Source organism: Acipenser ruthenus, chromosome 24, assembly GCF_902713425.1.
Source record: "Acipenser ruthenus chromosome 24, fAciRut3.2 maternal haplotype, whole genome shotgun sequence".
NCBI classification, from domain to species: Eukaryota; Metazoa; Chordata; class Actinopteri; order Acipenseriformes; family Acipenseridae; genus Acipenser; species Acipenser ruthenus.
In genome coordinates, this window is record NC_081212.1 from 4,955,574 (window position 1) to 4,971,471 (window position 15,898).

The following is a 15,898-nucleotide window of genomic DNA, read 5'->3' on the forward strand; positions in this document are numbered from 1 at the left end:
AATTAAGCAAACTGAGCAGGTTATTGGAAATACACTGTGTGACCTGGTGTTATTGCCGCTTCTTTTTGTTCACACAGTGCAATAGGTTTAGTTTGAGTGCAGTAGTAGCAAAACCATTAGTAAATTTAAATAAACTGAAAATCATTCAGGAATGTCATACTGTTTAGGCTATCATAGTCTACTGTTTACAGATCCCTGCTAGTTCCAGCATCATTTTAATTTAAAGTCGAAATGGAAGTGTTTGTATTTGTGGAATGTGTTCTGTGGAAACTTTGCACTCAGCCCAATACAATTATATATCTTGTTAATGGAGAGGGTGTGTGATGTTACTGCAACAAATAGATGCATATATATATATATATATATATATATATATATATATATATATATATATATATATATATATATATACACACAAACAAACGTAGGACCTTGGTATGTAATTGTTTTAAAGATAGACGAGCCTCCAAGTACCATAAAGGTATTGACCTTCTTTTAATTATACAAGCAATGCCATCATTAAGATCCTCACATTTTTTGCCAGTTGAATATACCCCAGTAGATGTTGATGCCATTTCAGAATTGTATTGTTTGGTAAATATCCAAAATCTTTAATTCATCCCAACACAGTAGCAGACATGCTGATAATGACCTGGCCTTATCAAGATAGGTTTTAAACAATTTAATACGTGAAGTTGATTTTACAACCTCGTTTTATAAATTGTTGTTTTGGTACTTGCAATTGGCAATGTGTAAGTTTAGATTTTTACAACCGTTTTTTTTTATTTTTTATAATGGTCTTTTAAATGATGTCCTTGCTACAGAATTTCGGTCCGGTTGCCCAGTTCTGATAAAACACACAAAGCTAATGGAAAAATAGTCACTAATAATTATTTGAATTTAAAGGTTTATACTTGGTTTGTGTTAATACTAAGGACAAAATATAATATGTTTAAGAAGGGGGTGTACCTTAATACAACTGATCTGTACAATATTACACCAAAGATCAAATAATAACCTGTGTAGCCATCACCTATATGTAATGTTGTATTGCTTGTGAATAATGTGGCAAAGAATCTTTATAATGTTGTGAGCAAGTACATTAAACTGGGAAAATGTTAAAAATAATTCTGATTTGTATTCAAAACTATTCTTCAGCATACATTATATACCACATGTTGTTGACTTTAAATTCAGTTATCTTTGATGTATATGGTGAGCTCTGTGGCGTTAAAGAAGGTTATTTTTTGCTGTTTATAGATTTAAGACCACTGTATGATTGATAAAGCGTGCATTCAAGTTACCAGGCAGTAAATGACTTGGCATTGGGGCTGCGTGAATATATACATATGTATAGTCCACTACAGAGAGTATTGAAGTAGACAGAGTTTATAGTATAGTAGTAGGTAATTCAAATGTGATTTTGATAGTTTTGGAAAACAAGGCACACAAACTTTGAGATATGATGAAACTAAAATAAAGAGGGTGTGATTTCAGTCTTGTTACCTGTGGTAACCTTTTTGTATTCAGCTCTTTATTTTAATCTTTTAGAGAAATACATTTCTGAAAATAAAACAGGAAAGCATGATTGCTAGTGTTTGGCATTTTTCAATGTTGTGCCTTTTAGCACTCAAAAAACTTTCCACACAACTTTCATTGTGCTGTATCTTTTAACTATTGGAACGTTAACAGGTCATATCTACTTTAGACAGGGGTAAAACACATGATGGGCCCCATCAAGTTTATCTATACAGTAATTTGTTTCCTGATAAAAATAGATAATAGCAGTAATCTTGGATATAGAGCCTTATCAAGTGTGATTGACCATGAGCCACTCTAATCCATTCCAGTAATGAATATAAAACTGCAATAAACAAACAGGCATGACTCCAGTATTTCTTTTTTATTGTTTTAATACAAAAGCATTGATTAAGCTGTAGGCTGCTTGCTGTGCTGTTAGTGATGCAAACCCTTTTTCTGAGAACTGCACTGTTTGAGTGGAGCATTATCTTTAATACAACTGAAAGTTAGAGATGTGTGAGATTCCTGTGATAAGTTTGCATCTTGCAGAAATACTACGCTTTTTCCTCAACTGGGTTTGTTTTAGGAGGCCTGCATAATCACTTTCACTCTCCTGTCTTCACATACAACACTCCTGCAAAGTCATTTGGTGTCTGTGTGGGAAGATCAATGAGTTTTTTACAAGGTGCCTAGATGTTGGATGTTTGTCAAAAATATACAATCATTTGTTGGGAAATTAGCTTTATATGTGAAGGTTCTTACTATCGTTCAGTTCCTGAACATGAGACTCGTTAGGCCAGTTTCACAGACCCCGATTAGCATTAATCTTGGACTGAAGCAAGATCCAAGATTAGTGGGTTGAGTTTTTATTTGGTGTTATTTGGCTGTGAATAAATGTTTCCTGTCGGCACTAAACAAACAAGTTGTTTTACTACAGAAGGGCCAAATTAACAAACTGCGATCTAAATGTTTCAGTAACTAACTGCTGTTAAAATAAAATAGACATACTGTGAAGGGCCATTGCTCTCCTAAAGTACCACACAAACAAGGAGACTTACTGTACTGTGACCTGTTCAGTGTATCTAACATCGGTGTGGTCCTATTAATCCACTGTTTAACTGCTGCTGTTGGGGTTTTTACTAACACCCCGACCGCAGTAGCATTATTACTGGAGTAAGTGCTTTGGGAATGAATCCCTAATAAGCAGTGGTTCAGTTATAATTTTCTTAGGATCATTTCGAGTTGCTAGTCGCATTTGGTCTGTGTTTTTTTTTTTTTGCATTAGTAAATCCATGCATGACAACACAGTCAGTGGCGGAGGAATAGTCGGTACAGCCAGGGCCCTAGAGTTTAAAAAAAAAAAAAAAAAAAAAAAAAAAAAAAAACTTAAGTGAGAAGATCCTTCACATTGATATTTGCAGGTGTTACCTTCATATTCATATCATTGTAGCTGCCAGTGCCAGTAATTTAGGTTTTTATTCTCCCTCGTTTCATCAGGTACTGCTATTCTCTTAATTATGTGGGTTTTTTTTTTGTTTGTTTGTTTTTTGTTTTTTTTAATGGTTGAATTAAAATTAGCTTCCTAAATTTTTTTCTTCTTCCCTCGTAACTGTCTTTGCATGGAGGCTGGTATGAGGCCCTGTTTTATGTTTCGTTGTCGTCTCTTTTTCGAACTCTGCGACCACTTGTACTTTATCCTAGTGGTCTCTCAATATTGCAAAACAGTTTCCTACTGTCTTCATGGAAGGATTTGGGGTACTGTTCAGCAGTCTTTAGTTTTGCAGTTATATCCTGTGTGCACGATTCATTCTGTTGTTTAGGCAGAAGCTGTTAGCGGGTGCAGCTGGGTACCAAAATAAATGAAAGCAAATGAACATGTCGGTATTTCTGATTGGGGGGGAAAAAAAAGCGATTTTCTGTGGGTGAAAACCCTGTGAATTTCTGCGGAATCCTGCAATGACTGGCGATTAAACTTTTTAGCTTGTGATTAAAAAAGAGTGTAGTATTGGAAGTAAAGATGCATGCAAAATGCAGTTCAAATAGATGAGTAGTTTAAGTAGTTTTCAAATAGATGAGTAGTAGTAGTTTAGTTAATAAACAAACAAAACAAACAAAATAAAATAATTAACAAATTAATTAAACAAAATGTGCATACGCACAATGCAGGGAGGAATTAACCCCCTCCCTGCTGTCTTACACTTCTTACATGTTATCGGATACTGTTTCATACATGCTAGCACTCTGAGAATAAAATATTGTTAAATATTGAACACTTGACTAAGCATGTTTTATGTTTATGTAAGTATTACATAAAGGTCGGGGCCCACAATAAGGTCCTGCACCGAGGCCCGTCTTTCTCTTCCTCCGCCACTGCACACAGTGTGGTGTGTAAAATAAAAAATAATCTCTCAGTGGCAATGAATGTTGAATTCTTGACTGTTTGCTGTCTGTGGTGAAGCGGTCATTTTTATAAAGCTAGGGCTGAGAATTAACTGGAATATTCACCTCCCTGGTAAAAGCCCAATTTTACTGTCTTGTACTAGCTAACACGGCCATGCAAAGATAAGGAGCCAATGCAGAATGAGCTCATCCATACGTTTTGTCAGCGTGCAAGTTTGGACAGATGAGCTCAGATTCCGTTAATTTTGTTTCTTGGTTCTGAATGGTGTCATGTGGACAGTTTTCATATTTACTTGATGAAGTCACTAGGTGGAATCCTGATTAGGAACACGATCATCAAGACCATGGCATGCTTGGAATGTTTGGTTAAATAATATGTTAATAATAATATCATTTTCTTCACTGTCACTGTGTGGCAGTTGGTAATTAGAAATTTTACCCAAAGCAAGCCAGTTGTCAAAAAACATGATGTCATTTGTTTCTTAACAATGCTTTTTCCTGACCTTTTATTATTTGATGCTGATAAACAGTGTTCTGTTATAAAGACATGTATTAGACATGTGCTTAATCTTAATGTAAGCCTGTAATATACTGTATATGCATTAGGATGAAGCACATGGTTGAGAAAGGGCTTGCTGTATATTATTTCTGTTGGTGTTTATTCAGAACTGGTAATGGCGAGCTGTATTCTACTTTGGTAAAGTTGTGAATTGTGGTTTGTGTGTAGAAAAGGTGCTACAGCACTTCCTGACTGACCAGCCCACAGAGAGCAAGTATGAAAGTGTTTACCTTTCATTTTTATTCTCCTGTTAAAGGTTTTTAAAAGAAAAGCGCTAATTAATTTTACTGTAACTAACCCCACTTCCCCTTGTCCTGTATACAGATTGGATTATATATATTTACAGTGGCAGACAGGATTTCCTTACAAATTGCCAATTCCCTTTTAAGTTGCCATGTTTTGCCATTCTGTGCTGCTTTTAGTTTATGAACCGTTGTGTAAAACATGTGCTGGCCCCTAGGCCTTTGACTGGGTGCGGTACTGTTCAGGATGTGTAGCTTGTGAAGATCTAAGTGCGCAGTCAGTAGCACCTCTCTTTGAATGTGAGTGTTATAGAGGTGGTTAGCTTTGCAGGGCTCGTTTTGATTCAGACAAAGAGTCTAAGGTCCATTCTGACTCATCATGAATGGAATTCGGGGCAGCGTTGAGCCTCAAGGAAATGAATGGTTAAATTATGTGAGAATCTTTTATCAGCAACAGGAAATGACAGCTCATTAAAATACTAACCGTTGAAAGTCTGTTTAGATTTGCTGTCTGCAAAATAATTTAACCATTTAAAAGCTGCTGTGATCGGTTTCCGTTTTGTTTTTATTTGAACTGCACAGATCTCTTTCATTAACCAGCCAGTGTGCTTTGGCTTGTTCATGCCAAAAAAACAATGAGTGGCAGTTATTTTATGGAGGGCTACATAAATGAACCTCTTCACAATGACTGTAGTAAAGACTATTACATTGTGAATCCACAGAACAGTTGGGTAGGTGCCAGAGTCATCTACCTGCAAGCATGCAAACAGCAATTCCCTAGAAAAAGGGAAGCAAATCAGTTTGCTCATAATCTATAACATTTAAAATGTGAGCAGTACATTTCTGACGGGGGCTGAGCTGCCAGGAAAAAATAGTTTTGCCATTAAGTTTTTCAATGTTTTGAACCCTGCTTGGGATGCATATCCCTGGTGACAGTGATATAGTGGAGGTACTTCTGTTTTTCACACTTCAGAGAACAACTTCCCCAGTTCTAGCAACACATGGTAAGGACATTCCTTAGTACAAGTTAATGATAGTATCAGAATTGGGGGAGAGATGGAGGATGGCTTTCTGTATGCCTTTACATATATTTAAAGAAACAGTTATCCGATTGTGATGGAGCTTTCTAAAAACTGTTTTCAGCACAAACTTTGTGGTGTGTGTGTATATAACAATCTAAAGGAATATGGAGGTGCCTTTCTGTCTGTCTGCCAGTCTGTCCATCTGACCGTACGTCCCACTTTTATTTTTACATTTATCTAGATAATTACTTTTTCAGTTGTGATGAAATGTGGGTTGAAAGAGGACATTGCAGTTATAAGAAAGTGGAGATCTGTCGGTCGGTCAGAGTAAAAACATGTTTTACATGAGCATGCAATGGATATAGGTCATGGTGATATACCTGTTGTTACTGATCTCTCCAACATTGGGGACTAAAGCCTTGATTACAGATCAGGTCTTGCAGTAGTCAAGCGCAGCACCATGCTTCAGTGCCTCAACTGGGGTTTAGGGAAGTTCCAGAGACCCCAAGTTCAAGTCAACAATCCTGTGCAGATTCCCAGTCAGGTTTACATTAATAGCAGCAGTCGCAGATCTGCACTGTCATCTCGGCACATGAGTAATTGGGAGAAATAAGTTAGATCAGCAAAGAATGTGGGAAACACAAGTTTGATAAATGTTGATGCAAAGAAACGATATCATGCACGAATTAGGGTACTGTCTGCAATCGAAGTTCTCGTTGCTCTCAGGGAATGTTTACAGAGGTTATTATTCGTTTATTTTGCAGACACCTTTATCCAAGGCGACTTACAGAGACTAGGGTGTGTGAACTATGCATCAGCTGCAGAGTCACTTACAATTACGTCTCACCCGAAAGACAGAGCACAAGGAGGTTAAGTGACTATCTCAGGGTCACACAGTGAGTCAGTGGCTGAGGTGGGATGTGAACCGGGGACCATTTTGTTGCTGTCACCGCATCGAAGCCACATAACCTTTGCATCTTTTTTTTCTGTATATTCTTAATTGCGCATTTCTCTATGTTGCATAGTATGTGTCAAAACAAAAACTCTCCAATTTTGTAAAACTTATTTAATAGTAACAGATCTGACCCATGTCATTTTGAAGAATTGTCAGTGATCCAGGTTGAGAAAGTATGTGCCCAAGTTGGAAGATAATATTTTCACATTCCATTTTGATGGGAGAATTGCATTCCAAACAGGGGTGCAACAAGGGAATTCTGTATTGCTTCTCTCCCACTATTTGCTCATCATAGTCTGGAACATTTTCACTGATCAAAAAAATCTGTTTCACCACTAAGGAAGAAAATGAATTCCAGTATGAAATATGCTATGCAATTTGCATCTAGATTAAATACAGTGATGTGTTAATGAATAATAAATTATGATATATTGCATTAATGCAATGTATTATTTTCTTAAGAGATTGGTTCATAGGCTGCTGCATTGGAGAGCCCTTACTGTAGTGGTGTATGAGCAATTTCCTTTTGTTACGGCTCTAATGATCCATTTCCAACCTAATATTGTGAAGCATATCATTTTCCTGCAGAGAGGAGTTGAGTTCAAATGATCTGTTTTAGAATTGTAGTTCTCACTGGTTTTCTTGGGTATTGTTATCTTAATTACCCATTATTTTTTTTATTTTTTTTGTATCTGTGTTTTTGAAGAAAATCCTTCTTGGTTGGTGGATGTACAGTACTGTGGTATTAAATGTATTTTCAGTAGAATATGTTAGATTTTTCATTTCTAATAGATGATTCTAAAAGTGTGCCAGATTCTAACCTCCAAAGCAATGTTTAAAAAAATAAAAATAAATGTGAGTAAAGATTTGTATAAAACTTGAATTGGCAAAAGCAAATTGTAATGTAATACAATAATGTAGTGTAACACTGTGCGAATACAACTGTGTCATGAGAAAAATACTAATATACTAATTACTAATACTAAAAATACTAATACATATATATATATATATATATATATATATATATATATATATATATATATATATATATATATATATATATATATATATATAATTTGTGTGAGTGTGTATATATAATATATATATATAATGTATAAATGAGAACTACAATTCTAAAACAGATCTTTAGAATATAATATATATATATATATATATATATATATATATATATATATATGGCTCAAAGTGCAAAATAGTAACCGAAATGTTGATAACTTTATACCAAGTTTCCATATCTTCATACGTGTTCGACTGAACTGATAAAATCTGCCTTTGTACAGTAAATGAAGATCCATACATGCCCCTATCTATCGCATTGCCTTGTTGAGTGTGGTAGGATGTGGTTAAGTTGCAAGATGTATCAATTTTATGTTAGATTGGTTCATTTGTCATCCGTACTATATTTCTTTTTAAATAATGTCCTGGATTGTTTTCGCTTCAGTCTTTGTGTAGCAAGATCTCCACCCAACAGTTACTTATTTTGTTGTTGTAGCTTTTGGCTGTACACAGTGCATGTACAATATTTTATCAACATTTATTGCATCACATTTTAATGCTATGAATTTATTTTATACATAAGTTGTTAAATTAATCTGCATACACATGTATAACCATTTTCTCTGCATAAACCAACATTTGTTGATGGTTTCATGTGATTTAATACAAACTGTTATATATATATATATATAAAAAAAATACACACACACACACACACACAACACTAACCTTATATTTTGTTAGTGACAGTCTACGGAATGGAAATTAGAAATCGCACAAAGGGTTAGAACTATGAGTCGTACCCCCGTAACTCCAGCTAATACTGCAGTGACATGCAGGAAAAAGTTTTAAGACTTCAGTTTTAAAAGGACATAACATCTGGGCCATAAATCTTGATGAAAAATGATTTAAAATGAAATTGTAAAACAAAATTCTAGGGTCACAAAGATGAAGTTAAAAGAATTTCATTAACAATTCCTTCTTCTAAATTGTGATCTGAGCTGCAGCTTCGTAGAATGATGTTGGTTTGATTTATAAAATGGAAATACAATTTAAATTAAGCATCTATATGAATTGTTAAAAAGGATAGCCATCGTGAGAAATATAAACAGAGAATTAAAAAAAAAAAATTCTTAAATTGAATATGCACAGGCTAGCAACCCTGAAACACTGAAAGAGAGTGATTCATTTTCAGCCAGTTTCATTTAATTCTGTTTAACAAAGCTTGCGATCGGGAGCCATGACTCGTTCTTGCTCAGAGAGCGGACTCATTTCTGGAGCTTTCTTACCCCTTTACGAGCGACTCACCAAAACAGCTTGTGGCACAACCTTATGTTGGTTGACAGAATCGGCTTTTGACTTGATCCGGTTTTTATTAACCCTTTTTTTTATTTTGTTCAACCAGTAACCTGATAGAGGCGTCAACAACTGTTTATTTAATGCTTTTGGTTCCTATTTTTTATTGTTGCTCCTTTTGGAGCCCTGAAAACGAAACCAATGTGTGAATATGCTATCAGTATCACAGCAGTTATAGATCTTGATATACATGGATCATATCTGTATTTTTTTAGATACTTTTTACAAATACTACTTTTTTTAAGTGATCGAGTGTTTCAGCTAGTATTATATTGTAAGTGTGTTGGGTTTCAGAATATACTATATTGAGGGCTTTTTTGAGGACATTTTCTTTTTGAAGTTTGCTGTCAAGGCATATTTTATGTGATTTGGTGAAACGGTTATATACAATTTAACTGTTGAAAAAGCTGAAGCTGCCAATGCAAATGTTTCTCAGGGAATCCACCCTTGTAGCCCCAGGGTTAGAAGCTAAGGTGTGTGCGAGCTGGAAGAAATCCTCTCCACGGCACCCTGAAGAATATCAAAAGCAATCTAATAGGTAGCTATAATAAAAACACTGCCGCTTACAGAGACATCGATTGGAACAGGTCTTTAAACACACAGGATATACATGAGTTTAAGCCCTGCATTTAATAATGGAAATTGCAGAAACTGCATTAATGCACCAAGCTACGGTCCATAATGCTCTGTTTGTTCCGTGATTAATCACCTACCCTGACATGGTGGGATGGGCCTTCAAAATGTGCCAGTGCATTCTTTTTGTGTGTGTGTGTGTGTGTGTGTGTGTGTGTGTTTTGGACCCGAATTGTACACTGAAGTTTCCTAATAAGGACTGTCTTTTTTTGAGCAGACCGCCTTTTCTTCATGGAGGGGAGGGCCTTTTCTGTTCAGCTGGTGATGACACAAGCACGACTCACTTCCTCATTAATTGGTTCAAACCAGTTCTTACAGGAACTGCTGGTGATAAATGTGAGACTTCTCAGAAGTCATTCATTTTCCTCTGCACTCAGTTCCAGTGCACTGCAGGGGATGAGTCTGCCCGGATCACAGCACAGCCAAGTCTTGTGCTTGTTTTGTGTTTTTTTTTTAAACACTTAGGAAATAGCGTTTGGTACATCCTGTACCCAACAGAGTGCTTAATCCTTTTTTTATTTGATTTAGTTTTTCCTTCATGCACAGTGCAGTCCTTATTCATTGGAGATTGTGGAACACATTTTTTTTTAGTGTGTCAACTATCACAAGCTATGTGTCATGGGCTGAGCAGCCAGTTACATGATTTCTTTGTTTCTAGTCCTTGACTGGTAAGTAAATGTAACCTCCTTTGTGTGTCTCTTTCTCTCTCTCTCTCTTTCTCTTTCTCTCTCCCCCTCCCTCTCATACTTGCTCCTGGCTCTGCTGGATGGGATCCACTATCAGTGCCATCCCAGGTGTAGGTTCTTCGCTACAGAAGCCCTTCAGTCATTACCTGGAAGCACAACGGGCCAAACTGCACCACAAAGCTGGGGAGGCAGCACCCGCGGTAAGAATGGCAGCAGTGTGGACACTTTGTAAAAATGTTTCAGAACCAACAAATTGATATTATGGTTGTGGGATAGAATTTAAAAAAAAAAAAAAAAAAAAAATCTATTGTGGGGTGTGTTTTTTTTTTGGTTTTTTTTTTCCCACACACATTTATTTATGAACAATTTTAAACAATCATAAACTATAAAACTGTATACTGGTTCAAAACTTTTTCGGCCAAGGCTAATGTAAAGCGTATTTTTATTTTAAATATAATAACTATTTAAAAAAAAAAAATACAAATAAATACAAAAAAAAAAAATACAAATAAAATATAAAAAACTTTTACATTTGACTAATTTCACCCAATAATGAATGTTTCAGAAGTAGTTTCACTCCAATCAGATTTCTTTCTTTTATTCGTGAATCGATCACGCTTTTGTCATAACTAAAAAAAATATATATAACAGAAAGAAAATCTCTGTAGACATGACCAGAACTGAGGCCCTGTAATCAAGGTGTTCATCATCAGTTTCTTGGCTATAAATAATTCTCGGTTTAGAAATGTCCATTATTAGGGGACTGCTTTTTTTTTTAATGAATTGTTTGATTTTTATTTTGTGTTATAATTATTTATTTGTGGTATATAAAGCTTTGCAATATCGGTTTAAGCTATAGAGGACACAGCATGCATGTAGCATTTCACAGTACTTGCTGTTGAAGACCTTGACATTTGCACAAAAAAAGTAACAAACCACAGTGACCCAAGTTTATAAAACAAGAGCTTAAGTGTGCGATTAACAACGTTGTTTTTTTCTGTAACTCTAACTCTTAAAGTTCAGGGAAATTTGCTGATGTGCTGATCACTGTTTCAAACATCAAACATATTTCTTTAGGCTGTCTACAGATGGAGTTTAAGATGCTGAACAAACTGAAATAGATCCCTTTTCTTTTCCAGAGTGAAAACTGGCTGTCCTGGGTGTTTGAGAAAGTGGTGCTCATCATGGTGTGTTATTTCATTTGTTCCATCGTAAACTCGATGGCACAGAGCTATGCCAAACGAATCCAACAGCGGAAATACTCGGAAGAGAAAATAAAATGATATTAAACGTATTGTCTTAACAGGTACAGGGTAGATTGTGCAGGGTAATGCTGTGGTTACAAACTGCATTTCTTCCATTTTAATAAGCTGCATCTGTAAAACTGGCATTATTAAAAGTGAGGCATATTTATTTAATGTTAAATAAATACTTAACATTTTTTTTTTTTTTTTTTAGGAAGTACAAATACAGTAACAGTAAAAGATTTAGACTTTCAGATAAAATATTGCTAAATGTTTTTTTGTTTGTTTGTTTTTTGACCAGTTTTCTGCTTTAATTAAGTGAAAGTGGTATTCTGTGGGCTGTGATAAACCATTTCATATAATAATTAATTATGAATACCATGAAACATTCAATAAGGCCGCACTGTGATCGCCAGTTGCTGGTATTTTACCTATGTTGTTTAAGGCCTTCTGCAACTTCGTGGGCCCTGCTTCTACTGAAGTGAACTATGTTCTTGAAGGTCTGCGTTTTGATTTAAATTTATCTCTCTGTATAGTTGTAGGGATGCATTTTTTTGTTGTAATATTGATATTATTAACAACTTGTAACTGGCAAGGAACTTTCTTGCCTTTTTTTTCAATACTTATTTATCTCCATAATACTTGCGTTGTACCTTTTTCCTCTGTTTTACTAGTTAGCAATATGAAGAAGTCTAATATACATGGTATTTAAATTCATTGCACACCCTGTAAATAAGTCTTTAATTTGACATTATGTGCAAAGCTCCAAAATATGGTTCATTTGTACGTGTACATACAACAATTTCACGCCATTTTTGTTTTGTACATTTAGACTGAGATTTTTGATCAGAATTTATAAAAATCACCCTGACTCATTCTACACCTTTTTTGTCTGGATGTTTTGTTTCTCTTCCTTATATTCTATTAATTATATATTTGTTGCATGTTTTTTTTTTTTTTTTTGGGATGGGGGGGGTAGGTTTTGAACCACTAGGTTTAGACACTGCTTTTAAACTGTATTATCCCAATTTGCCTATTATAGTTATGCATGTTCTACGCTGGGTAGAGTTGAGGCAATCAAAATATGTACTAAATATGGGACCAAAGGTAACTAACTGTCATTGGACCATGAGTATATTTTCTGGGTTAAAGGGAAATTTAAATCTTTTGGCTTGTGAACTGAGGTTTGCTATTTTACCTTTTTTATTATTATTTATTTATTGAGGGTACCGGTAAATAGATGTGGTGCCCATTGCCGGCAAATGTTTACGGTTGAAGCTGATTCAAATAGATGGGCAAAGTAGTTTCTGGAAATCATTGTAGTGCTGAAAAGGTGTGTACTTCTCATTAGGTCCCAGGTAAGTTGTTTATTGGGGATTAGAACATTTTGCATTTGTGTCCCATAGTGTCTGCCTCACTGTGACATCTTCATCACTGTTCCATCCTGTCAGATAGCTTATCAGACTGGTGTTGGCTGTTAGATCACATGGCGACAACAGTCTGTAGGCTGTCTGACATTTTGGGGTCTTTCATCAGACCAACATCCTGCTTATTCAACGGCTCTCCGTTCTCATTTCAAGTGTGTTAAAAGTTTTTCATTAAAAGAAAAATCTTTTAAATCTGTATACTTGGCTTCATTAAACATAAATAGATATGACATGGCATTTAAGTAGAATTCCATTGCAGTGCAGTAATTGTTTTACGGTTTAATTTAGGAATGATAGACCTGTGATTTAAAAAAATAAATAAATTGTCACTGCATTTTTACTTTAGCAGAACACAGTTGTGTTTAGCTCAGCTATGCAAACTGTGTCCTTGAATTGGCTCCAGTACCTTTTTAAGGTGTGCTCCTTGTGAACAGTAATCCTATCCTTATCACCCAGAAGAACGTTCTGTACGTTTACAGGATTTGGCTGTTTAATTTCCTGTGAATCAAGGAGGATACCTAATTGCAACATCTATATTGTGAAACAGTGTTCAGTCAGGAGTGCATTACAGTGAATCTGCACTTGTAGCTTCCCTATTATCTCAAGAAGTGCTATGGTTGTACGGTTTCGATGTATTGCTCAATTCTTTTGTTTCAAGCTGCTTTTTCTTTTTTTTTTGCCTTAGCGCAGCTTAACTTGTACTGCTTAGCATGCAACATGTTCTTGGCTTTCCAGGCAAGGCTTTCTGTGCTTTTACAGGGAATATAAATAATGTGGATGAAATATCAAGCGACATAACATTTACTATTAGTGGAAAAGAATAATAAACAACATCTTTTTTGGGGGGGGAGCCTGTTTAAAACTCAGATGAAGGAACTGTGATGGAAATATTTTTGTTGGCAGAGTCTTAAGGCGATGTCCTGTTGCACAAGGATGTGCCACTGAATGCTTTGTACTGTTGTGTACGTTTTTAAATAAACATTTAAACCAAGCCTTCCAGGTCTTTTTATTTTCATTGAAAACGTTCTATTAGTTGAAGCCAAAACAGATGTACAGTGGGAGGGCTGGAGCGGTTGTAATGTAAAGTCTTGGCATAGTGCCTCCTTGGGAGTGGCAGGACCAGGCTGCTCTCCTGTGGCCTGTACCTGTCTCCACCAGCTCCCGGCTGCTGTCGGCGTGGGGTTGATAATGAACCAGTTTTCCCACAGGGCAGTTATTTGCCTATTGCCACATCTCTCTGTGAGCTCACACCCCAAGGAGCTGGTGATTAAGAGTCACAGTGACAGGTTTGTCAATTGTTAGTCAATTGTGGCACACCTCTCTGTGGAACCACCACACCAGATCTGCTGCAAACATTTTAAATTCTCTATTGAAAGGGGAAAAACGCCCCTGTTATGAAACACACACACATTTTTTTTTTTTTAATTGCTAAGATACATGTGCCATAGATGATCATTATATCTAGTTTTGTTTAGTTTGTTTGTTTTTTATAGTATTATTATTTATTTATTTATTTATTTATTTTATATAGATGTAATATTTAATTAATTAAATGCAAACCTCAAGGGCCTTCTGGTTTTCATTCCAACTTATAAGCTCTCGATTTAACTTAATTGATCAAGTTATTTGTTCAATTGGACATTTTTAATATTTTTATCAAGGTCTTTTACAGTTGATTTAAAAAATGCACTTGATTCAAGGTACACTACCTGTAAAACATTTTGAGGCCTGGAAAGAAGGGTTAAAAGTGTCCAATTAATCAAATAATTAGACCAATTAAGTAACAGAGCTCGGGTGGAAGGAAAGCCAGTCCACCGTTGAAGAGTGGTGTTCTCATTCGTGGTTACAAAGATCAGTGTTTGTACTAGAAGGTCATTTTCCATGCAACTGGAATTTAAATGTACGAGGAAAGGTGTGGGGCCAGAAATATTAACAAGTGCCACCCAATTCATAACTGACTGGAGCTGTTTTGAAAGAAAAAGACCAGTTCCATTAAAACGTGACAAATCTTACTGAAGTCCTTTCTTAGTCATTGTTTTGTTGCCCCCCCACACACACTACTAAGGTTAAAGTTTTTTGTTTTTTTTTAAGGGTGTATGTTTTTCAGGATGTCTGCTAATGTCTGTCACAACGTTTGCTTAACGTACTTTGGGACAGTAATTAAGCAAATTGTTGAAATTAAATTTGCATGTTGGCCTTAGAAATGTGATTCGTGTTCCAGTTAAACACACTATTCTAAGTTTACAGCCGTTTTGATAAACTCATTCACCGCATGAACAGCCTCATTTCCTAGTCGTCTGCTGGGCTATTACGGGAAGTCCATTCGGTTTATGTACTTGCAAGTAGCTGTGCTGCTGTCACGTCGTTGTAACATGAGCTTGTAAAACATGTAGGAAGTGCATTCCTTGATGGCAGAAGCCAGTGAGCTTTAACTCAGATGTGCTCTGTATGTTCCTTAACCCTTGACCTTGTTGTGATTTAAAACTTTTTCGTGGAGTGTCAGCAAAGTTAGTGGTGAGTACGACTAGCACCACCATAGCTACTGATTTTAATGCTAGCACACTTCAAAAGGGATTCACCCCTGGGTTGAAAAACAAGCCTGAGGAAACTTAGGTTTGTGTGTTTTAAAAGAGAAAGAGAAATTCTGAGCCCTCTCCAGAAAAATTAAACCACACTTAATGCATCAAAACAAGGATTTCAATAAAGTCACAATGTTGTGAACAGGGTCCTGAACTAATGTGCTGTATTTGCAGCTATGTTAGTTTTTTTTTTGTTTTTTTTTTAAGATGTAAAATGAGTCGACAGGTCCTGAATGAAGTTCCCAGTTTACCTG

General features: G+C 35.7%; 1 protein-coding gene across 3 annotated transcripts in view; it reads left to right on the forward strand.

Annotated features, from left to right (window-relative positions):
- LOC117429490 (vacuole membrane protein 1-like) overlaps positions 1-14,056 on the forward strand; it is a 60,259-nt gene extending 46,203 nt beyond the window's left edge. For all 3 annotated transcript variants that reach the window (XM_058998118.1, XM_058998119.1, XM_058998120.1), the window contains exons 11-12: positions 10,492-10,594; positions 11,534-14,056. In XM_058998118.1, coding sequence (XP_058854101.1) covers positions 10,492-10,594; positions 11,534-11,677 — 247 coding nt within the window. In that variant the 3' untranslated portion in view covers positions 11,678-14,056. The remainder of the gene's footprint in view (positions 1-10,491; positions 10,595-11,533) is intronic.
- Positions 14,057-15,898: the final 1,842 nt, after the last annotated feature.